The 26,440-nt window shown below is 41.9% G+C and overlaps 1 protein-coding gene across 3 annotated transcripts in view; it reads left to right on the forward strand.

The window, feature by feature from the left end:
- LOC114647005 (polycomb group RING finger protein 5-B) overlaps positions 1-26,440 on the forward strand; it is a 123,580-nt gene that overhangs the window by 32,638 nt on the left and 64,502 nt on the right. For all 3 annotated transcript variants that reach the window (XM_051923098.1, XM_028795459.2, XM_028795460.2), the window contains exon 3: positions 21,803-21,899. In XM_051923098.1, the coding sequence (XP_051779058.1) occupies positions 21,803-21,899 (97 nt within the window). The remainder of the gene's footprint in view (positions 1-21,802; positions 21,900-26,440) is intronic.

Raw genomic sequence — 26,440 nt, forward strand, 5'->3', positions numbered from 1 at the left:
GAAAGGACATAATGAAGATTCAAATTGAGCAGGACCCAATGGTGGCCACCTCTGGACAATAGCAAACAATGTGAAAAACATAAAAATAATTCTCACCTAACTCATGCCGCATAATCTACATGTCTGTTATCTTTTTGTGTTCTCACATGCAAAAAAATGTGCCTTTCCTGTTTATTTTTTTACACTGAGTTTTCTGAAACTTAAGTATTAGTGTTTTAGGAACATACACATATTTTGCACATTCTGAAAATATCCATCCATCCATTATCCAGCCTGCTATATCCTAACGACAGGGTCACGGGGTCTGCTGGAGCCAATCCCAGCCAACACAGGGCGCAAGGCAGGAAACAAACCCCGGGCAGGGCGCCAGCCCACCGCAGGTTCTGAAAATAAGTACATTTTAAAAAATACTATTTTTTTATGTGTGAAGTATTTCTTTAATTGGGGAGTTTAAAATCAATGCCTACAAGTGCCATGTTGAAATATATTAACAAGCACTTTTTAAAAACAACAGGTTACCTGGACAAATGATGTCATACCCTAGTATATAATATAGCTCAGGGTGGTCCAGATCTAATTATGCAGATCCAGATCGTCTGGATGACTTTGATTTATGCGGTGACGATTCCAGTTTGGCGCAAAGACAATTCTTCATGTCGTCAGTTCGCACACTTCTCGATGGTCCGAGATTTTTCGGGTGATTTTCTATGTAATAAACTTAACAAGTTATAGCGTAATGAAAATTGCATAATTAGATCTGGACCACCCTATAGATCAAAAGTTAAGTGGTTACTCAGCGTATTATGTTTACAAAACTCTTGCCAGTATTATATACAACACATCAAGTAAGTATAGCCTTGTTTAAGATGAAGTCATTGATGGGAAATTCTGCTCATTTTCTGGCTGATTATCCCAAGGTTTAGAATTTGAAACAATCCACAGTTCCAGGTGTCATATAAATAAAGCTTGTTTAGAATTCAATGAAGAGACTCAAGAATTTTAGTAATATAATGGATACTGTATTTTTAATTAACTATAGATTGCAGAAGGAACAGTGTGAATTATCTGAAAGTAAATATGTAGAGAAAATAATGGACTGAACTACCATTATGATGTATTCTTTGAGGTGAGTGCAAAAAAAATCATAACAGCATGGCTGAAGTGGTGTAAGTGCACAGTATATAATACTGTAGTATGCATTTGCTGAATTTTCAGCCACTCTTATTAACTTCTCTGCACACATTTGATTGTAGTGTTTATTCTAAGATAATAATTGATTAAAATACAAAAAAAGCCAGAATGACATTTATATATACTGTATCATGTATTTAAATTTGTAGATTATTTATGCTCCGTTTTGGCATCTTGGCAGAAAACTCTACATGTTAATCATATTGCTCCTATTTCTTTTTTTAAAAAGATCAAATAGTATATATCAGAGTAACTCAGAAACTGGTGAAAACTAAAACTACACATTTGAAAACATTGTAGAGAATAGGGTGAACATAGTCAGCATGTGGTCTGAAAGTAAACAGAAGGTTATTAGTGAATTCATGCTGAGAAAGGAAAATAAGGTTTGAATCACATTTCAATTGTTATTCTTAAAAATAAGCATGCTGATAAAAGAGAGGGAATAGTGTAAACACTAGCAGTATTGATAAAAAAACATTCTTGAAGCACGATTTTTCATTTTACTTTTTCATGGTTTGTTCTCACTAGTATTTCTGTTCATTAAATAAAAGATCTAATGACATTTCTCTAAAATGTTTGTGCCGACAAATACCATTGCCTTTGACTAGATTGCTTTCAAAAGTGAATGCATAATACAACTTTTGGTTGGCTTACCATAATTATGTATAAATAGGCACTTACTTCTTCCCATCTCCCCTTTTATATTAGATTTCTGTCACAACTTAGTTTGGATTAGTCACTTTAAGTGAGTAATGGTAAGAATATCAATATTTAAGATTTAGCAGGATAACATGCTTCATATTAGATTTTCATCTTTGAGGAAAACGCCTCAGTTAAATGGGCCCTTGTATCTAAATTATGATGTGATATAGTTGAAACTAATAGTAACACCCTAAAAATAGCAAAATCCTGTAGAACAAAATGAAACAATAAACCATGTTCTTTTTTATTTTTAGTAGGCTTAAAATTTGTTGACCCTGTTTTCTCAAAAGTACTGTAACTTGTTTTTATTGTATTTTGAGTAACATGGATATGTTTTAGCAGTAGCAATCATAAGGAATAAAGTAATATTATATGCAAAGTTATGTTTAACTGGTGCTCCACATCTTTAATTGAAAGAAATGTTGCCAGTTGTCCAAAGTGGTACACATGGCTGTATTTAGAGGCTTCTGCTTCAAATGTGCACACAGTGGGCAAGAAATGCAAACCATTCTGCTGATCATTAATGTATCACTGATACATGCAAAGTAATAGAAACTCAGGATGTACATCATAGAAAGGTGGAAAAGCTTTTCCAGACCTTATATTATTATAAACTTAACTGATGCAAGAAGGAAAGTAGCGTTGCTGTATTTATCATATCAGCATTACCCAGCCAAACAAGAATAATACATTTTTAACACTTTGATGTGACAAATTATGGTAATGGCCATCCCAGTAGTCTTTCACAATTCTTTTGGCCCGTATGTTGTCAAGTTGTGAAAATTATGATATTGTTTTCCAGATGGTAGAAGAGAGAGGAGATCATATAACGGGTGGAAATGGTCTTTCGCAATGTTACTGGCTCAGTTACAGTAGCAGGTTTGGTAAATGTCTTTCAGTGGAGGTAGAGGCGCACCAATAACCTTTTCAGCTACTCTCACTATCTGCTATAGTGTGTTACAGTCCAAAACATTTCTGTTCCCGTACCAGACAGTGATGCAGCTAGAGAGCAGACTTTCAGTGGTACTCCTATAGAATGTGGTAACGATTGGTGAGGGGAGGCTCGCTCTCTTTAATCTCTGCAAAAAGTACAGATGTTACAGAGCCCTTTTGGCTATGGATGTGGAGTTAAGGGAACAAGAAAGGTCATCTGTGATGTGGACTCCCAGGAACTTGGTGTTTTTGTACCCTCTCAACCATTGCGTTGTCGATGGGGAGAGGTGGGTGAGCAGTGTTGGATTTCCTGAGGTCTATTATCATCTCTTTTGTTTTGTCAACATTAGGAGAGAGATTATTGCACTTACACAAGGCAGCCGCTCTTGCCATCTCCTCCGTGTATGCTGAGACATCAGTGTTCTTAATAAGACCCCCCCACTGTGATGTCATCTGCAAACTTGATGATCTGGTTCAAACTGGACTCTGCTGAGCAGTTGTGTATCAGCAATGTAAAGAGCAAAGGGCTAAGGACACAGCCCTGTGGTGCTCCTATGCTCAGTGTGATGGTTCTGGAGGTGCTGGTGTCATTGCAGACTGACTTAGGCCATTCTGTCAGAAAATCTAAAATCCATAATTTTAGTTAAAAAGCTAAAATTATATTACTTTTATCTTTACCCTCACTTTTATATAAAAATTAAAAAGCTAAAATTATATTAGTAACTTTTATCCTTTCCCACACTATTACATAGATAGACAGATAGATAGATACTTTATTAATCCCAAGGGGAAATTCACATACTCCAGCAGCAGCATACTGATAAGGAAACAATATTAAATTAAAGAGTGATAAAAATACAGGTAAAACAAACAATTACTTTGTATAATGTTAACATTTATCCCCCCCCCGGGTGGAATCGAAGAGTCGCATAGTGTGGGGGAGGAACAATCTCCTCAGCCTGTCAGTGGAGCAGGACAGTGACAGCAGTCTGTTGCTGAAGCTGCTCCTCTGTCTGGAGATGATACTGTTCAGTGGATGCAGTGGATTCTCCATGATTGACAGGAGCCTGTTCAGCACCTGTCGCTCTGCCACAGATGTCAAACTGTCCAGCTCCGTGCCTACAATAGAGCCTGCCTTCCTCACCAGTTTGTCCAGGCGTGAGGCATCCCTCTTCTTTATGCTGCCTCCCCAGCACACCACCGCGTAGAAGAGGGCGCTCGCCACAACCGTCTGATAGAACATCTGCAGCATCTTATTGCAGATGTTGAAGGACGCCAGCCTTCTAAGGAAATATAGTCGGCTCTGTCCACTCTTGCACAGAGCATCAGTATTGGCAGTCCAGTCCAATTTATCATCCAGCTGCACTCCCAGGTATTTATAGGTCTGTACCATCTGCACACAGTGCACCTCTGATAATCATGGGGTCCATGAGGGGCCTGGGCCTCCTAAAATCCACCACCAGCTGTATGGTTTTGCTGGTGTTCAGTTGTAGGTGGTTTGAGCCGCACCATTTAACAAAGTCCTTGATTAGGTTCCTATACTCCTCCTCCTGCCCACTCCTGATGCAGCCCATGATAGCAGTGTCGTCAGCGAACTTTTGCACGTAGCAGGACTCCATGTAGTATAGGAAGTCCGATGTATATAGGCTGAACAGGACTGGAGAAAGCACAGTCCCCTGTGGCACTCCTGTGCTGCTGACCACAGTGTCAGTCTGTAAGATAGTTCACGATCCATGCCACCAGGTATGAATCTACTCTCACCTCTGTCAGCTTGTCCTTAAGGAGCAGAGTTTGGATGGTGTTGAAGGCACTAGAGAAGTCCAGAAACAATTCTTACTGCACCACTGCCTCTGTCCAAGTGGGAGAGGGATCGGTGTAGCATATAGGTGATGGCATCCTCCGCTCCCACCTTCTCCTGGTATGCGAACTGCAGAGGGTCGAGGGCGTTTCGGACCTGTGGCCTCAGGTGGTGAAGCAGCAGCCGCTCCATGGTCTTCATCACATGTGATGTCAGGGTGACATGCATTCATTCAGCTCACTAGGACGTGATACCTTTGGGACTGGGGTGATGCAAGATGTTTTCCAAAGCCTCGGGACTCTCCCCTGTTCCAGGCTCATGTTGAAGATGCGCTGTTGAGGACTCCCCAGCTCCAATACACAGGCCTTCAACAGTCGTGGCGATACTCCATCTGGACCCACTGCTTTGCTGGCACAAAGTCTCCTCAGCTCTCTGCTTACCTGGGCTGCTGTAATTGTGGGTGGGGGAAAACTATGCTGGTATCAGCAGAAGGATGGGTGGAGGGTGTAGTACTCTGAGGTGAGAGTGGGTTAGGGTGGTCAGACCTGCTAAAAAAGTTGTTCTTCAGGTTTGCTTTCTCCCTATCTCTCTCGATGGAGGCACCCAGCTTCGAGCTGCAGCCAGTGATGATCTTCATCCCATCCCACACTTCCTTCATGCTGCTATTCTGCAACTTTTGCTCCAGTTTTCTCCTGTACTGCTCCTTCGCCACTCTGAGCTGGACTCGGAGTTCCTTCTGCATGCGCTTGAGCTCATGCTGATCAACACCTTGTAAAGCCCTTTTCTTCTGGTTCAAAAGGCCCTTGATGTCACTTGTAATCCATGGCTTGTTGTTAGCATAGCAGCGTACTGTTCTTACTGCGTCCTTAATGTTTGCATACAGTAATTCAATAAACCTATTTCCCTGGGTGTTACAATCCACATACTGGTTGCATACAGTAATTCAATAAACCTATTTCCCTGGGTGTTACAATCCACATACTGGGAGAAGGCAGATAATGTTTTGTCCAGCGTCGCATGGTTAAAATCTCCAGAGATTAGCACAAGCACCTCGGGGTGCTGTGTTTGTAATTTAGCAACAGTGGAGTGGATTATGTCACCCGCTGTCTCCACGTCCGCGCAAGGAGGGATGTAAACAATAACAACAATGATGTGTCCAAACTCTCTGGGCAAGTAATAGGGACGCAGACTTACGGACAACAGTTCGATATCCCTGCAGCAAGTGGAGATTTTGACGTTTACATGTCCAGGGTTTCATCACCTTGTGTTCACATAGAGAGAGAGTCCTCCTCCTTTCCGCTTGCCGCAGGTATTTGCGTCTCTGTCCGCTCTAATTGTGCTAAACCCGGGTAGCTCCACTTTAGCACCTGGGATGCTAGTTGTTAGCCACATTTCACAAAAACACAACAAACTGCATTCTGTGTAGGTCCTGACATTTTTCACCTACGCAGCCAGTTCATCGATCATACTTGGTAGTGAGTTCACATTTCCCATGATCACAGAAGGCACCAAAGGCTTGTATCGCTACTTCCTCGCTACCTACTTAGCCTTTAGCTTAGCACAGGCTCTCCTTCCATGATATGGCCTTCTTACCTCGTCAGGTAAATAAGGAACCACACCAGCAGGGGCCTTTGTTCTCAGCGCTAGAAGTTGACTATCTGAATGGAGTCTTGGTGTGTTAAAATCCATGTCCAATTAGTAAAAAGTGTCCAGGAAACGAGTCCACATAAAAGAAAGTGGTAGGAGTGATCAGAGAGATAGAGAAAAAGGTAGAAAGATAAAGAAGATAAAGTCCAACATGGAGCTGCTGGAAAGGCTGCCACTCACGGCGGCGCCTATTCTATTCGAATGATGCTGTCATTGAACAGATGAACCTCTTTGTTGTACGACTAGCTACTGTGAATCTTGATGCAAACATGAAAAATTAACACCGCCAGTATAATGCTTGCATCTGTTAAAACGGGTCAGTCTACCAGTGATTGAAACATGGATGTTACATTGATACGTAAAATAGAAATGCATGCTCATAAAATATTTGATTTTATTGCAAGGTTTAATGAGCCTTCCCTAAGAAGCTCTTGTGCTGATGATTTTGTGAAGGTTAGTGAAAACATAAAAAGTTAATGGATTTCCTGCCCCAGTTGACCAAGTTTCACATGTCTGCTTATGGTCACTTATTGTTAATTTCTTTCATGATGTTTTATGAGTAGGTTAAGGTAGGTTAGCAAATCAGGTTCTAAGCATAAAAGGATTCATAAATAACAGCTAAATAAATTGATAAGCAGTAAGACCATCGCTGTGATTTTCAATCTTCTATTTCTTGGTTTTTGGCTATTTAAGCTGTTATTTACTTATGAACATGCTAGCTGTAAGCAGCTGAAGCCTTTCATTTCTGTTTGCCTTGGTACCTCCTCAGTTCATCATCACTTGTCATTGTTAGATTACCATTAGACAAGAAAGTTCCACAGGAAAAAAGGTGAATTAATAGTAAAATGATAAATAGGTTTATTCATTTAAAACTGTGGAAAAAATATGATTACTAAATCTATACTAATTAAAGGCAAAGCCCTCACTGACTGACTCACTCATCACTAATTCTCCAACTTCCCGTGTAGGTAGAAGGCTGAAATTTGGCAGGCTCATTACTTACAGCTTACTTACAAAAGTTAAGCAGGTTTCATTTGGAAATTCTATGCATAACAGTTGACAACGTTCGCTATGTTAAACTTTCTTATTTATGGCCCCATCTTCACGAAATTTGGTAGATGGCTTCCCTGCGCTAACCGAAACCGATGTACGTACAGTGGAACCTCGGTTCACGACCATAATTCGTTCCAGAACTCTGGTCGTAAACCGATTTGGTCGTGAACCGAAGCAATTTCCCCCATAGGTTTGTATGTAAATACAATTAATCTGTTCCAGACCATACGAACTGTATGTAAGTATATATTTTTTTTAAGTTTTTAAGCACAAATATAGTTAATTAAACCATAGAATGCACAGCGTAATAGTAAACTAAATGTAACAACATTGAATAACACTGAGAAAACCTTGAACAACAGAGAAAACTAACACTACATTAGTTTGCGCTATAGCACTACCAACCGCTGGCTAAAAACAGTTTTAAGCACAGGGAAAAAAATGAACATTTGAAAAAATCCGTAATTTAATAAACCACCAAGAAAAGTAACATTGCAACAATGCACGCTACAAACCGATCGCTGTAAACAGAAGTGAAAACAAAATCAAGCCCAGTGCATTCTTTAACTGCCTTCTCTACGTTATGAGTCCAGCCCTCTCTCTCGCTTGCGCTGCCTGTGTGTGTGCTCAGCTCTCTGTCTGGCGCTGCCTGTGTGTGTGCGCGGCTCTCTCTGGTGCTGCCTGTGTGTGTGCGCGTCTCTCTCTCGTGCTGCCTCTGTGTGTGTGTGTGTGTGTGTGTGTGTGTGTGTGTCGCACACTCTCTATCTTGCTCGCTGCACAGGAAATGCACAGGGAGAGACTGAACATGTACAAACCGAAAGGGAAACTGGCTTGTTTGTATACCAAGTGTGTGGTCATGAACTGAGGCAAAATTTTGGTGAACTTTTTGGTCGTAAACCGATTTGTACGTGTACCGAGACGTTCGTGAATCGAGGTTCCACTGTACTTATTTCGGTGGTATGACGCCACTGTTGGCCGCCATATTGAACCTTCCAACGGTCTTTGTTACTTATGGGCCCATCTTCAAGAAATTTGGTACGCGGGTTCCCAACGCTAACTGAATCCTACTTAATTACATACTGTATATACATCCATAGCCTGCAGCTTGGTCGCCGTTCCAAAACTCTGGTCGTAAACAGATTTGGCTGTGAACCAAAGCAATTTTCCCTATAGGATTGTATGTAAATACAATTAATCCGTTCCAGAACATACAAACTGTATGTAAATATATATATTTTTTTAAGTTTTTAAGCACAAATATAGTTAATTAAACCGTAGAATGCACAGTGTAATACTAAACTAAATGTAAAACATTGAATAACACTGAGAAAACCTTGAACAACAGAGAAAACTAACACTGCAATAGTTCGCACTACAGCATTACCAACCGCTGGCTAAAAACACTTTTTTTTTTAATGAGTTTTAAGCACAGGGAAAAAAAATGAACATTTGAAAAAATCCATAATTTAATAAACCACCAAGAGAAGTAACATTGCAACAATGCACACTACGAACCGATTGCTGTAAACAGAAGTGAAGACAAAGTCAAGCCTAGTGCATTCTTTAACTGCCTTCTCTACGTTATGAGTCCAGCCCTCTCTCTTGCTCGCTCTGCCTGTGTGTGTGCGCGCGGCTCTCTCTTGTGCTGCCTGTGTGTGTGCATCTGTCTCTCTCGTGCTGCCTGTGTGTGTGTGCGCGGCTCTCTCTCGTGTTGCCTGTTTGTGTGCGTCTGTCTTTCTCTCGCGCTGCCTGTGTGTGTGCGCGTCTCTCTCTCTCGCGCTGCCTGTGTGTGCGCGTCTGTCTCTCTCTGGCGCTGCCTGTGTGTGTGCGACTCTCTCTCTCGCGCTGCCTGTGTGCGTGTGTTTGTGCCACGCGCTCTCTCGCTGTCTCTCTTGCTCGCTGCACAGGAAATGCACAGGGAGAGACTGAACATGTACAAACCGAAAGGGAAACTGGCGTGTTTCACACACCGAGTGTGTGGTTGTGAACCGAGGCAAAAGTTTGGCGAACTTTTTGGTTGTAAACCGATTTGTACGTGTACCGAGACGTTCGTGAACCGAGGTTCCACTGTACCTTCTTTCCATTTCCTTGATAGCCTGATGGAATCATTCACCTTACTCTTCACTCACCATTCCTAACATTTTCAGTGAAAAATTCTAAATGCAAATTCCAAAAGTGAAGTTTGAGAACACAATTCCTCAAACTTAACTAATACATTTTTCAAAATATCTTTATAATTTGCATCTTTATTGTTACCTTAAAAATTGAATGATACCCAAATCTCTTGTTTAGTTTGTTCATTGTACTATCAAATTCTGTATCTGTTTTCTAGTATTGGGACTTGCAACAATACCCACTTTCAATTTAGCCCCAGACAAACCTTGAAATGTCTAGCAGAAAGTCATAAAATATGTAACATTTTTCAATAGGGATTTGACAAATTGCTTCAATAAACCAATTTAAGTACAGTATGATGTGGGTGCAGCACTTTATTTGGATCTACCAAGCTATGCCGGTTGATGTTTTTGGCACAAAGCTATAGTTTTTATTAGCTGGCCATTACTTCAGAACCCAGTATAAATTCTTAGCTGTACTGTCCCACTTGAAGAGAAAATGAGAGAATTGTGTATGCCTTGACTGCTGACCCAGCAAGATACACAGAACTTTCAGATGCCCAGTTATGAACCAATGATTCTTATTGTAGTTAGTTTTCTTGAGAAGATTTTGAAAGCTCTCATAGGTTTCTTTCAAATGTGCAGATTGGGCAAAGGTATTGATGCAGATTTATTACTGTTATGAAGAAGTAGTCTTGTTTTAGATTAATCCATCCATCCATCCATCCATCCATCCATCCATCCATCCTCTTCCGCTTATCCAAGGTCAGGTCGCGGGGGCAGCAGCTTGAGCAGAGATGTCCAGACTTCCCTCTCGCCGGCCACTTTTTCTAGCTCTTCCTGGGGAATCCCAAGGCGTTCCCAGGCCAGCCAGGAGACATAGTCCCTCCAGCATGTCCTGGGTCTTCCCCGTGTCCTCCTCCTGGTTGGACGTGCCCGGAACACCTCACCAGGGAGGCATCCAGGAGGCATCCTGATCAGATGCCCGAGCCACCTCATCTGACTCCTCTCGATGCGGAGGAGCAGCGGCTCTACTCTGAGCCCCTCCCGGATGATTGAGCTTCTCACCCTATCTTTAAGGGAGAGCCCAGACACCCTGCGGAGAAAACTCATTTTAGCCGCTTGTATTTGCGATCTTGTTCTTTCGGTCACTACCCATAGCTCATGACCATAGGTGAGGGTAGGAACATAGATCGACTGGTAAATTGAGAGCTTTGCCTTATGGCTCAGCTCCTTTTTCACCACGACAGACCGATGCAGAGCTCGCATCACTGCTGACGCCGCACCAATCCGCCTGTCGATCTCATGCTCCATTCTTCACTCGTGACCCCGAGATACTTGAACTCCTCCTCTTGGGGCAGGATCTCGCTCCCAACCCTGACAGGGCACTCCAGCCTTTTCCGGCTGAGGACCATGGTCTCGGATTTCGAGGTGCTGATACACATCCCAGCCGCTTCACACTCAGCTGTGAACCGATCCAGAGAGAGCTGAAGATCACGGCCTGATGAAGCAAACAGGACAACATCATCTGCAAAAAGCAGTGACCCAATCCTGAGTCCACCAAGCCGGACCCCCTCAACACCCTGGCTGCGCCTAGAAATTCTGTCCATAAAAGTTATGAACAGAATCGGTGACAAAGGGCAGCCCTGGTGGAGTCCAACTCTCACTGGAAACAGGTTCGACTTACTGCCGGCAATGCGGACTAAGCATTGACACTGGTTGTACAGGGACAGCCCTTACCAGGGGGTCCGGTACCCCATACTCTCGGAGCACCCCCCACAGGATTCCCCGAGGGACACGGTCGAACGCCTTTTCCAAGTCCACAAAACACATGTAGACTGGTTGGGCGAACTCCCATGCACTCCCATGCACCCTCCAGGACCCTGCTAAGGGTGTAGAGCAGGTCCACTGTTCCGCGACCAGGACGAAAACCACACTGTTCCTCCTGAATCCGAGGTTCCACTATCCGACGGACCCTCCTCTCCAGAACCCCCAAATAGACTTTTCCAGGGAGGCTGAGGAGTGTGATCCCTCTGTAGTTGGAACATACCCTCTGGTCCCCCTTCTCAAAGAGGGGGACCACCACCCCAGTCTGCCAATCCAGAGGCACTGTCCCTGATGTCCATGCGATGTTGCAGAGTGTCAACCAAGACAGCCCTACAACATCTAGAGCCTTGAGGAACTCCGGGCGTATCTCATCCACCCCCGGGGCACTGCCACCAAGGAGTTTTTTGACCACCTCGGTGACCTCAGTCCCAGAGATGGGGGAGCCCACCTCTGAGTCCCCAGGCTCTGCTTCCTCATTGGAAGGCACGTTAGTGGGATTGAGGAGGTCTTCGAAGTACTCCCCCCACCAACCCACAAAGTCCCGAGTCGAGGTCAGCAGCGCACCATCCCCACCATACACAGTGTTGACACTGCACTGCTTCCCCCTCCTGAGACGCCAGACGGTGGACCAGAATCTCCTCGAAGCCGTCCGAAAGTCGTTCTCCATGGCCTCCCCAAACTCCTCCCATGCCTGAGTTTTTGCCTCAGCAACCACCGAAGCCGCATTCCGCTTGGCCTGCCGGTACCTATCAGCTGCGTCCAGAGTCCCACAGGACAAAAGGGACCGGTAGGACTCCTTGTTCAGCTTGACGGCATCCTTCACTGCTGGTGTCCACCAACAGGTTCAGGGATTGCCACCACGACAGGCACCGACTACCTTACGGCCACAGCTCCGGTCAGCCGCCTCAACAATAGAGGCACGGAACATGGCCCATTCGGACTCAATGTCCCCCACCTCCCTCGGGACATGGTTGAAGTTCTGCCGGAGGTGGGAGTTGAAGCTACTTCTGACAGGGGAATCTGCCAGACGTTCCCAGCAGACCCTCACAACACGTTTGGGCCTACCAGGCCTGACCAGCATCCTCCCCCACCATCGGAGCCAACTCACCACCAGGTGGTGATCATTTGACAGCTCCGCCCCTCTCTTCACCCGAGTGTCTAAGACATGTGGCCGCAAGTCCGACGACACAACCACAAAGTCGATCATCGAACTGAGTCCTAGGGTGTCCTGGTGCCAAGTGCACATATGAACACCCCTATGCTTGAACATGGTGTTCGTTATGGACAATCCGTGACGAGCACAGAAGTCCAATAACAAAACACCACTCGGGTTCAGATCGGGGGGGCCATTCCTCCCAATCACGCCCTTCCTGGTCTTACTGTCATTGCCCACGTGAGCATTGAAGTCTTCCAGCAGTACGAGGGAGTCCCCAGAAGGTGTGCCCTCCAGCACCCCCTCCAGGGACTCCAAAAAGGGTGGGTACTCCGAACTGCTGTTCGGTGCATACGCACAAACAACAGTTAGGACCCGTCCCCCAACCCGAAGGCGGAGGAAGGCTACCCTCTCGTCCACCGGGGTAAACCCCAATGTACAGGCTCCAAGTTGGGGAGCAATAAGTATGCACACACCCGCTCGGCACCTCTCACCGGGGGCAACTCCAGAGTGGTAGACAGTCCAGCCCCTCTCAAGGAGATTGGTTCCAGACTCCAAGCTGTGCGTCGAGGTGAACCCGACTATATCTAGCTGGAACCTCTCAATCTCGCGCACTAGCTCAGGCTCCTTCCCCTTCAGAGAGGTGACATTCCACATCCCAAGAGCCAGCTTCTGTAGCTGAGGATCGGACCGCCAAGGTCCCCGCCTTCGGCCACTACCCAACTCACACTGCACCCGACCTCCTTGGCCCCTCCCATAGGTGGTGAGCCCATGGGAAGGTGGACCCACGTTGCCTCTTCGGGCTGTGCCCGGCCGAGCCCCATGGGTGCAAGCCCGGCCACCAGGCACTCGCCATCGAGCCCCACCTCCAGGCCTGGCTCCAGAGGGGAGCCCCGGTGACCCGCGTCCGGGCGAGGGAAAACGCTGTCCAAATTTTGTATTCATCATGGAGGTTTTGTTGAACCGCACTTTGTCTCATCCCTCATCTAGGACCAGTTTGCCTTGAGTGGCCCTACCAGGGGCATAAAGCAGAGCTCCTAGGATCATTGGGACACGCAAACCCCTCCACCACGATAAGGTGGCGGTTCGAGGAGGGGTGTTTTAGATTAATCTCTGCCAAATTTCTGCACTAGGCCACTTACATCAGTGCTTGCATTAACTGCTTAGTAAACCATGGATCCATCTTTCTTGAAATATGCTTCAAACTATTCTTTACTGTTTTGGTGTCAAGAGAAAGTTGTGTCTGGATGTAGTACATTTTTATATTTTAATCAGAACCCCCAGAGCTCTGTAGCATCTTTGGGAAGGCCCATATCTCTTACTAAATTATAATGTTCATCCTGAGTGAATGACTGAGACAGATTCTTCTTCATCACCTGATGTACTTTATCCCTCTGAGTGAATTTCTACAGAATCAAGACTATCAGGTGGAATAGGGATTGGTACATCAGGTCCATGTTTTACATGTCGTATTGCTGATGGAAAGTGAATATAAACTATTTCTTTCTGATTCTTTTTCCTATATCCATGTATCTTGCAGCAATAGAAGTAACAATCATCACTATGATTTTTGGGGTCCAAAAGCAAGTTCCTTTTTCCTACCTTTTGTCCATTGTCTTATTTCCTCAACTCAAATAGAGTAGACACTGTGATGGGCCTACTATAGATCCTCGTTACTAAGTTTTATTCCAAAGTAGGCATAATAATTTTTTTTTCACAAAATCTGATATTTTCTGTGTGTTTTTTTTTTTACTACAAACTTTCCACAACTGTAGCAAGAAAACATCAGAACTGTTCACAACCTCTAGAGGCAACCATTTTTTCAGTGTATACTTGTTTTATCCTATTGAGTTTTTGAATTCTCAGACAGGTCCTGTTTTACCAATCCATGAACTTAATTTGAAAGTAGGTTTACCAATCATGTTGTTGAAAAAGCTTAGGCCACCTAAACTCTGCAGTGGGACTAGATTGAAAGTTATAGCTCTTTGCAGTCATATAGTAGAGTCTGAAATATTAATGAGGTGATGGAACAGGCAAAATAGTTTTCATCTCAAGAATATCTCTGATTCCCAATAACTTTTCATTCTCTTTTAAATGTCTGCAATTTGCTCTTTGTGTCAGCATTGCAATGACCATAAACAAACCATCAGGTCAGACACTGAACATTGCAAGCATTTACTGGATATAAGAACAGATTGCGTTTCTGACAGGCAGCTTTATGTTGGTTGCTGAAAAGTGAGGTCAAGCAGGTCTTCGCTTACATACACTCCACAAAATAAAACAAAAAATATTTTGATAAGGAAGCAGTTGGTTGACATCTGACATTTATTAACCTTGGATGACTAAATATGTTTATTATTTCAATTTAATTTACATATTTCTGTAAATATAATTTCAATATATATTATTAGATGGAATACATATTTATTTCAGAAATTAAATCATATGCTGTTCATTCTTCTACAAATTTGTAGTAGTAGTTAGATGGGTAATTTAGCTAGTACAGAAGGAGAGAAGGAAAAAAGACCAGCTAACTACATGATGTGATCAATTAAAGGTAAAATGAGTAACTGATTGTTAAACTGGTTTGAACCCCCAGGGCTGAACTCAGAGAAAAAGTGATCTAACTTGGTCCTATTTACAACTGTGTGTGATCCTCGTGAAATATCAGTTTAATAAAATATATGGAAAGAAGTGGGAGAAAAAAAGTGAAGGACTGACAATAATTAACCTGTTTCGGTTCGTAAATCATTTAAAAGATACTCGTAAAAGAGAACTCTTCAGTATACGAATGATTAGAAGTGGCTGAATAAAAACAACAGCAAGCCATAAAATTAAATAATAAGTTACATTATGGGCAAGGACTGACTTCTAATAAAGCAACTGTGTTATGAAAAAAATGTCAGGTACTACAGCCCTTCAGGACTGAACATCAGGACTCCTGTACTATAGTAATAAATTTTACTTTAGTGCTGTTTGTTCTTGCTCCCCTCATGTTCACTTTTGTGATCCCCTTGCCCTTTTTTCTCTTATTTGAAATCCAAAACACAAAGTGGCCATGCAGACTGTTAGGATATAGTAACAGAGACATCCATCCATCCATCCATTATCCAACCCGCTGAATCCGAACATAGGGTAACGGGGGTCTGCTGGAGCCAATACCAGCCAACACAGGGCACAAGGCAGGGAACCAATCCTGGGCAGGGTGCCAACCCACCGCAGGTAACAGAGACAGGAAATGGAAATACTACTTAAAATGGCATACAGTAATCCCTCGCTACTTCGCGGCTCACTTTTCGCGGATTCACGACTTCGCGGGTTTTTAAATACAAGTGATTGCCCGCCTATCGCGGAAGTTATGTTCCAGACCCATCAGCAACAGGAGAAAATCCGTGATATAGAAAGACCATATAAATAAACATTTTTATAGTTTAAGCCTTAAAATACCCATCCCACATACTTTAAACACATGTAAACTTATAAAACACACTTTGCTAACACATATGATATGTGGATGTCGGGCTAAGGATATGAGTAACATTTCACTATTATAAAACATTTTAACTTCACGCAAGACAAGACAGTGAGACAGGAAAATACAAGGCTTTAAAATTATTGAGACGCAGAGCGACAAGCAGCACAAAGTCCACTTCTCCTTAGCTTTCATTCAGCTCCCCACCCCCTTGACAATGCGAAGTAGCAGGAGCTTACTGCACCTCCGGGGTGGGGGGGTTTGAGCGAACATGCGTTCAGCCCTCACACCCCCCCACACACACTCCTCTTCCTCCTTCTGAACGCGCAGAGCGACAAGCAGGCATTTTGGCAGAAGCAGCACAAAGTCCATTTCTGCTCAGCGTGAGTTCAGCTGCCCCCCTTCACAAAGCGAGTGCAGACACATCAACGTCTGATAGCTGTGTGCAGTGTTGGTCTGCGGTGTTTAAGAATGTAGAAAGTGTTTAACAGCATAGGAAGTGTTTATAAGAGTGTGGGAAAGGTTAACAAGAGAGTGAGAAAGGTTTATAAGAGTGTGGGAAGGGTTTATAAAGCCTTAAAATATGTATAAATAATAAAATAAATATAGGTCGCTACTTCGCGGATTTTCACCTATCGCGGGTGGCTCTGGAACGTAACCCCCGCAATAGGTGAGGGATGACTGTACTATGTTTTTATTTTAAGCTCTTAAAGTTTTTTTAGGATATAATAGACCTGTCTTCTTCTTCTTCTTTCGGCTGCTCCGTTAGGGTTTGCCACTGCGGATCATCTTCTTCCATATCTTTCTGTACTCTGCATCTTACTCTGTTACACCCATCACCTGCATGTCCTCTCTCACCACATCCATAAACCTTCGCTTAGGCCTTCCTCTTTTCCTCTTCCCTGGCAGCTCTATCCTTAGCATCCTTCTCCCAGTATACCCAGCATCTCTCCTCTGCACATGTCCAAACCAACACAATCTCGCCTCTCTGACTTTGTCTCCCAACCGTCCAACTTGAGCTGACCCTCTAATGTACTCATTTCTAATCCTATCCATCCTCGTCAAACTCAGTGCAAATCTTAGCATCTTTAACTCTGCTACCTCCAGCTCTGTCTCCTGCTCTCTGGTCAGTGCCACCGTCTCCAACCCATATAACATAGCTGGTCTCACTACTGTCCTGTAGACCTTCCCTTTCACTCTTGTTGATACCCGTCTGTCACAAATTACTCCTGACACTCTTCTCCACCCATTCCACCCTGCCTGCACTCTCTTTTTCACCTCTCTTCCACAATCCCCATTACTTTGTACTGTTGATCCCAAGTATTTAAAGTCATCCACCTTCGCCAGCTCTACTCCCTGCATCCTCACCATTCCACTGAACTCCCTCTAATTTACACACATGTATACTGTCTTGTTCCTACTGACCATTCCTCTCCTATCTAGAGCATATCTCCACCTCTCCAGGGTCTCCTCAGCCTTTTCCCTACTATCACTACAGATCACAATGTCATCAGCAAACATCATAGTCCACGGGGACTCCTGTCTAATCTCTTCTGTCAACCTGTCCACCATTGCAAATAAGAAAGGGCTCAGAGCATATCCCTGATGTAATCCCACCTCCAACTTGAATGCATCCGTCACTCCTACTGCAGACCTCACTACTGTCACACTTCCTTTGTACATATCCTGTACAACTCTTACATACTTCTCTGCCACTCCCGACTTCCTCATACAATACCACAACTTCTCTCGAGGCACCCTGTCATATGCTTTCTCCAGGTCCACAAAGACGCAATTCAACTCCTTCTGGCCTTCTCTAAACTTCTCCATCAGCATCTTCAGATCAAACATTGCATCTGTGGTGCTCTTTCTTGGCATGAAACCATACTGCGGCTCACTAATCATCACCTCACTTCTTAACCTAGCTTCCACTACTCTTTCCCATAACTTCATGCTGTGGCTCATCAATTTTATTCCCATGTAGTTACTGCAGTCCTGCACATCCCCCTTATTCTTAAATATCGACACCAGTACACTTCTTCTCCACTCCTCAGGCATCCTCTCACTTTCCAAGATTCCATTAAACAATCTGGTTAAATACTCCAGTGCCATCTCTCCTAAACACCTCCATGCTTCCATAGGTATGTCACCTGGACCAACGGCCTTTCGATTTTTCATCCTCTTCATAAGTGTCGTTACTTCCTCCTTGCTAATCCGTTGCACTTCCTGATTCACTATCTCCACATTATCCAACCTCTTCTCTCTCTCGTTCTCTTCATTCATCAGCCTCTCAAAGTACTCTTTCCATCTGCTCAACACACTCTCCTCGCTTGTGAGTACGTTTCCATCTTTATCCTTTATCACCTTAACCTGCTGCACATCTTTCCCAACTTGGTCCCTCTGTCTAGCCAATCGGTACAGGTCTTTTTCTCCCTCCTTAGCGTGCAACCTCTCATACAACTCATCATACGCCTTTTCTTTAGCCTTCGCCACCTCTCTCTTCACCTTGCGCCTTATCTTCTTGTACTCTTGTCTACTTTTTGCATCTCTCTGACTATCCCACTTCTTCTTTGCCAACCTCTTCCTCTGTATACTCTCCTGTATTTCCTCATTCCACCACTAGGTTTCCTTTTCCTCCTTTCTTTTTCCAGATGTCACGCCAAGCACCCTTCTTGCTGTCACCATTACTACATCTGCTGTAGTTTCCCAGCTGTCTGGTAACTCTTCACTACCACCCAGAGCCTAGCTCACCTTCTCCCTAAACTCAACATTGCACTCTTCCTTTTTCAACTTCCACCATTTGATCCTTGGCTCTACCCTCACTCTCTTCCTCTTCTTGATCTCCAACGTTATCCTACAGACCACCATCCTATGCTGCTTAACTACATTTTCCCCTGCCACCACTTTGCAGTTTTCAATCTCCTTCAGATTGACTCTTCTGCATTGGATGTAATCTACCTGTGTGCATCTTCCTCCACTCTTGTACGTAACCCTGTGTTCCTCCCTCTTCTTAAAATACGTATTCACCACAGCCATGTCCATTCTTTTGGCAAAATCCACTATCCTCTGACCTTCTTCATTCCTCTCCTTGACACCATTCTTACCCATCACCTCCTCGTGTCTTCTGTTCTCTTCACCAACATGTCCATTGAAATCCGCTCCAAACACCACTTTCTTTTCCTTGGGTACACTGTTCATCACTTCATCCAACTCACTCCAAAAATTTTCTTTCTCACCCATTGCACACCCAACTTGTGGTGATATGCACTAACAACATTCATCATCACACCTCTAATTTCCAGCTTAATAATCATTACTCTGCCTGACACTCTTTTCATCTCCAGTATACTCTTGACATACTGTTCCTTCAGGATAACTCCTACCCCATTTCTCCTCCCATACACACCATGATAGAACAATTTGAATCCACCTCCGATACACCTGGCCTTACTCCCCTTCCATTTAGTCTCTTGCACGCACAATATATCAACCTTCCTTCTCTCCATCATATCTGCTAACTCTCTCCCCTTACCAGTTATACTGCCATCATTCAAAGTTCCTACCCTCAGTTCCACCCTCTTTACTTTCCTCCTTTCCTCTTGCCTCCGGACACGTCTCCTCCCTCTTCTTCTCCTTCTTCTTCTTCGGCCAACAGTAGCCCAATTTCCGCCAGCACCCTGTTGGCTAACAGTACTGGTGGCGGTTGTTGTTAACCCGGGGCACAAACGATCTGGTATGGAAATTTGTATTGTTGTCCGCATATTGATTTGGCAAAATTTTATACCGGATGCCCTTCCTGACGTAACCCTCCCCATTTATCCGGGCTTGGGACCGACACAAAGAAACACACTGGTTTGTGTATCCCCTGTGGCTGAGTTAGGATATAATAGACCTGTATTTGTATTTAATAGTTTGATTTAACAGTTGGGACAACCAAAATACATTTAAATTATTATTTTTCTGCCTTGAATTGGGTCCTGGCCTGGGGCTGTTTCCTGCTTTGCTTCTAGTGCAATCACTGAAATAGATTAAGCAACAATATTATTGTTGATCACTATGTCAAAATACTCATTTTCTCTTGGTCGCATTCCTAGATAAACCTTCTGCTTATAATTTGAGAATGTTCTTGTACATTTTTAATACTACAACTGATTTGAAGAAAATGTACACTTATGTTAGAATTGTTTAGTATGCTTAATCATGGGTGAATTTTAAATAATAAACTTTTATGTATCCTTCATAAAACATAATGACAGGAGCTTGTTTGTAAGTGCCTTTTTCTCACATTGATCTCCTCTAAGATGCAATAACATTTATATTTATCTCAATGTGAATAGCAAGACAACCTTAATTTCTTTAGCACATCTTTATACACGAGATGTTGCTCAAATGTCTTCACAAGTTGAAAAAAAAGATTTAAATGAGATAAGGATTTTAATGAATAAATAACATACAAAAATAAATCATGTGCATTTACATCAAATAGATATGTATAATTATTGAAAAACTTGAGTCCTTATACATTATATAGCATACTTTTTAAGTATCTAAAGATGAGACCGATGATAGGTTTAAATGGCTGGAAGGACAGAAAAAACAATTTTAAATTTTAGTAATGAAATGGGAATAACTTCCAGGGTTGGGATCAGCCCCTAGAACTCATGGAGCCATATGCCTAGCACAGATGAGACCGATGATAGGTTTAAATGGCTGGAAGGACAGAAAAAACAATTTTAAATTTTAGTAATGAAATGGGAATAACTTCCAGGGTTAGGATCAGCCCCTAGAACTCATGGAGCCATATGCCTAGCACATGGAGAGGTAGGCCCAATGTCCCTGAATTTGTGGACCCCAGCTCTTCTTTAAAGGACCAGGCAAATGCAACTTGTCCACTACCACAAATAACAAGGAAATATTCTTAACTGCTCGAGTCTACCTGCTGCCAATTACCATACTGTGGGAACTCATACTCTATTTGCACTTGTCACACAGAATCCCTTTATTTCAGATTTTACCATATTACTCCCTGGTGATAAATTAAATATGCTTCTGTCATAGCAGTCTATTAATAGAACTTGAATTACCTTTTTATTAGTGAGGGCTATATTGAACTCTGTCCCTGTAATTTAGTATAAGGTTTAGTCGAAAAATGTCTGAACTCCTTTATAATGAAATTAGTTCAAAGTTTAGGTCACAACAAGGCTAAAGTCATAAATAGTAGATTTCTGTACATTCCGTAATGCCTTAAATGTCACCAGAAGTAAGGAAGAGGTTCTTTGGCATTTTTCAGTCAACTATGTAATGTGCCAGTGTTGCTATACTCTGTAGATTATGTTGCTCCACAGTGTCATGACTGCACGCAATGTCTTGTAACCAACAAATAACCACACCAGAGCTGGACTGAAACACTGAACTGGTACAGCTGGGGAATTGTTTCAGATCTGTTACCCCCTACTGCTGCTGAATCTGCCCACATCACTGACAAAACAGAGAGGGCAGGCTTCATGCTGTTGACTTTATGGCAAAGGAACCTGTCAGAGGCCCTCTGCTCACACTTGTACAATGTGACCCTACAACAGGGCAATGCCAGGGCACACACAGGAACTGTGGTCAAATCTGATGAATACTGATGTGCTTCAGTGTTCTACCTTCTCTCCTATCCTTTTCCCATCCTTTGTATAGGATGCCATGGAGCATAGCACTAAAGACATGACTCTTTGCTTGCTAGTAGCCAGCAGCTTCATCAGGCCATTTTGATAGGGCATATATGTGTGTGTGTATGTATGTGTGGTTACTCCTCTGTGTATTTTTTAAGCATTGTACTTTCATTGTATAAGCAAATGTGCCAGATGTGTGTATAGATGAAAACATTCTGGATAAAGAAGTATGGTTTTATTTGTTTTATGTTCCAGTTTGCAAAAGCTGCATTGTCCAGCACTTTGAAGATAGTAATGACTGTCCCAAATGTGGCATCCAAGTTCATGAAACAAATCCTTTAGAAATGTTAAGGTAAGTCTCAAATTCAGTTCTGTTGATCTTCTACATAATTTTAGAGTTAGGAAGTAGATACTCTGTTCAACAGTCTGAAAATATCATAAACAGATCCAAATTATTATACATCTATGATAAAATTAGAGTAGAGTTACAGTTTATATTCAAATAAGTTATATAGTTATTCCACCCATTTTTCAAAATCTTACTTTGTTTACTATGTATTAGATATTTTGGTTCTTGTTTCAGATAATCTTCCTTTTTCAAAATGTTTGTGTTTATGTAGTGACATAGTTAATTTTAGCTTAAACTGTGTTTATTCCTTTCTCGAAGACCCATTTTAAATAACTTCTTTATCCACTAATTTTTTTTCCAAATCAGTCTCAGTTTCCATTTGCATATTCTATATATATTTAACACATTTAGACCACTGGACTGAGAGTTTCCTTTTTAATTTTATTCCTAGTACATTCTGTTAAAATCCTGATGAAATTCTGTGAAATGAAAGAAGTGGGTAGGCTGCTACATTTCTTTTTAATTTCTAAGTTGTATATTAATATTTAAATCCTAGTTTACTACTGAAAGTATATTGTCATGTAATGTGAAAACTTTTGTTATGTTAGTCATGTGTGCCAAAACATGGAATAAGGGACTCAAGATTCAATTTGGTAGTACAAGCACATTGGAGATATCTATATAAAATACAGCGTGAGTCAAAATTATGTTAACACTAATGGTACTGCTATGTATATTCTTATATACAATTTATGTGCCACATACTGTATGGCACATGTGTTGAACATGATGGCGAACAGGTTGAGACATTCCTGTAAATCATCTTGCACATATGAAGTATGTTTTGTGAATAAATTGTTTCCGCCATTCAAATGTTAACATAATTTTGATTCACTCTGTATAATGCAAGATTAAGCCTTGGTCAGTCAGTGTTTTATTTTGTTCTGGGGGCCATGTAGGCTTTTATAATATATAGTTATGGTAAGTAAGACAACCAACATAGATTGTTCCAAGGTCTCTTATTTGCATCCATATGACATGTTTGTTTAGGCCATTTTTTTCAGATGTACAGTACATTATATAGCATGTTATAGGCTAATGCTCTCTAGACAGACAAGTGAAATGCATCATCCACTTTTATTAATCTTGCATTATGAATTAAAAGAACATTGCTTGAAATCAGTGAATGTTGCTCATTTGTTTTAACTGTACTTTTTTAAGTCGTGTAATTGCTTGATGTTGGTATTTGCTCTTCCATTTTCATACATTTTCTGAACTTAATTGTTATAGTACAGAGTCAGAAGAAATGGTGTCCCATCCAGGCCTGGTTCCTGCCTTGTGTGCCTGTAATTGGCAGGTTCAGGAGTGGATAGTTGTAATGTTTCTGGGAACTAGATCCTAACAGTCCACAATGTGGATGTTAATAATTAACCACTGTTCAGCTGACTTTAAGGATTTAATCTAATTATCTTCATGATTATGCATATAAAATTGTGGCTCCTACTTTTCCTACTCCCGTGTACTGGGCCTTGATTGAATGTTCCACTCATAGACTGCACATTGCAGTAAGTGATTGGTTTATCAGGTATCTTGAACATAACCAGAGGCAACCCTCAGCATTTCTTGAACTATGACAATGGCCATCCTTCTTAGCTGACAACAGGAAAAATAAAATGTGTATGTACATGTGTCCTTAGATAATGATGGCTATACGTGGATGACTGGAGAGCTGTCCATTCATCTCCATATTTTGTGTTTGAGCTGTCTGCACATTAGTATCAAATGAGACACATAGACACTTTTGAGGAATAGCAGAAAGGAACATATGCAAATGTGTGGCAACTACTTAAGTTTGAAAGGCAAGCTGGCAGCCAAATTTGCCAAGAAAAGTATAAAAAGATATGCTTATGCATTCATATAGGTATATGTCAGATTTTGCAGCCTTTGATATCACCTCTGTTGTATCATATTCACTGCCAAGTGCCAGCACCACTTTAGTGACCATTACCAAATTAAGCAAATCAATGATACAGATATTTTGTCAGCTACTTCTAGTCTGATACATTTGTAGCATGTCTGATGCTTCCAGTGAGCAAGTTTGTTTTATGTGTGTGCTGATAATTTTTAACAGTTTATGCACTTCACATGTACTGAAGTATGGAGGAACCCTGACAATTAAAATGTTGATGAACACATGAGGGCATCAATTCAAGGTGTCCAGCTCTACACAGAGAAGCTGCCAAACCCAAAATAAAGTTTCCTTCTGCCCAAGAGAGTGGGTCAGCTTCCCACTTCAAAATGAATTAAGAGGTTTATGCTTCTATTTTTAAGGGAAAGTGCATCCTCAGATTGTTAAATAATTGAACTTTCTTGTTACACATCCCATATCTGCTTACAGGTGTGTTATTTTGTCACATTGTCAGATTGAGCCAGACTTCATTTTGCTTTAAAGAAATATCCTCTTAGGCCATTTTTCTGAGTCTCTACTGACATTTTAGCTCATTATTCATTAACACCTTTTCTTATCAGATGAAATTCATAAAGGAAGCTTACCAAATGTTAGTATATATGTAGTGTAACCGTACACTTTAGTGTTAATTCTGGAATGCGGGTGACATTCTGCATCCCTGTTGGGTCTGCTCTCATAACAACAACAACAATAATAATAATACATTTTATTTATGCAGTGCCTTTTCCATGCTCAAAGCAATTCGCATTAATTCAGAAGGAAAAAAAACAGGGCATATACAATATTGGACATCAATAAAATCTGCATAAACACTAAATAAAGATAAATACAGGATTTACAAAGCATTGAACTTGAATAAAAGACAATTAACCAGAATAAAATGCAAGAATACGAATAATACAAGAAAACCCTGAACAAATAACATAATTGATGGCACAAACACAAATCTTCCTTGGCATCTAGACAAAGAAAGTAAACTGAAAGAAGGGTCTGAATGTCAGGGTAAGTTAAAAGCTTTCCTAAATAATTGAGTTTTAAGTTGTCTTATTGAAAGAATGATTTGAGTTGGCTGATCTCATTGATTTAGGGGAGGCCGTTTCAAAGTGAGGGTGCTATAGAGCTCTGTCACCAAAAGAGCACAGGTTAGTTTGGGGCAAAACGAGAATGCCAGAATCAGTGGACAGCAGCATAGTGATAGAGAAGGTTACTAATGTAGTGCATTGCAAGACCATTTAAAGCTTTACAAGTATTTAATAGAATTTATACTCTATGCTGTAAGACGAAGCAGAATTGGTGTTATGTGCCTCCTATGTAACGACTAAGGTCTATGTAAGGACTCTTGCAGCAGAGTTCTGAATCAACTGAAGCTGTGATAACAGATTAGAAGGGACACCTGTCAATAGGAAGTTACAGTAGTCAGTGCAGGATGTTATTAAACCATGGACAAGTTTCTTAGCATTGGAAAAGAAGAGGAATAAGCAAAGACTTGATATGTTACGAAGTGGAAGTAAGAAAAAAATTTAATGTGATCAATATAGTAAGACTAAAAAAAGGAGTAATCACAAATGACACATTCCTAGCAGAAGAAGAGGGACTGTTGAAGGGTGACTAAGAAGCAGCTCATGTTCTTAAGCTGCGCTTTAGTGCCAATTACCATGACTTCAGTTACAGTTTAATTTTAAAGTGTAAAATTCCATCTAGGTTTTAATTTTACTGAAATAAGCTGTGAACTGAGAAAACTCTTACTTTTAACACTAAAATAGATCTGAGTATCATCCGTGTATAAATGATAATCTAGTACAAACCTAGTTGGCAAGTTGGAGGTGCAATTGGTTGATTTTACTCGTTGGTGGCTGGGCAGTGCCATCCAGTCTGGTTCTGTACATGTTTAATAAGAAAGAGGTCCTATGACCAAGGAAGTCGAGGAAGAGCCTCTAAAGCAATGTTTCTAAACCTTTATGTTGCCACAACCCTCATTTTCTCATGTAAGTGTCTTTGCAACCCACTTTCACCCTTGATTAATCAAGCGTGATTATCAGAAAGTACCTCTTGGTAAATCATCAGAGCCTTCGTCAGAGCCTTCTACCTTTAATGAATCAAGCGTGATCATTGGAGCGATGACCAGCTACGACCTGCAACTGTGACCCACTGCCATGATTAACAATTGCAAATCATTACCCACCAGTGACAGAAACACTGCTCTAGAGCACACTGAGCTGCATGGGTGAAATATGGGCGGGCATTATCTTGTTTGAAGTACACATCCCCATTTCACACTGAAAAGGGATTGGTTGGATGCTGTCCCTGACATAGGTAGTCCTGGTTAATGTCCCACCCAGAAGGACCAGACAAGAATGAACACTGTAGTTTGTTTGTCTGGCATAAGCACTGTATGTTGCAGGCATATGCATATATGGCCATGGTGTGCTTTACAGACCCTGGGACTTTGATATCAACTTAATCTACCCTCTGTCTTTACCTTATTTTATTACAGTATTGCAAACTCTTTTTTTACTTTCTACTAGTGTATAAGTTAGCATTTTGTCCATTAGATTTTTTTTCTTTGTCTACTTAT

The sequence above is a fragment of the Erpetoichthys calabaricus genome, chromosome 2 (assembly GCF_900747795.2).
Source record: "Erpetoichthys calabaricus chromosome 2, fErpCal1.3, whole genome shotgun sequence".
Classification (NCBI taxonomy): domain Eukaryota; kingdom Metazoa; phylum Chordata; class Cladistia; order Polypteriformes; family Polypteridae; genus Erpetoichthys; species Erpetoichthys calabaricus.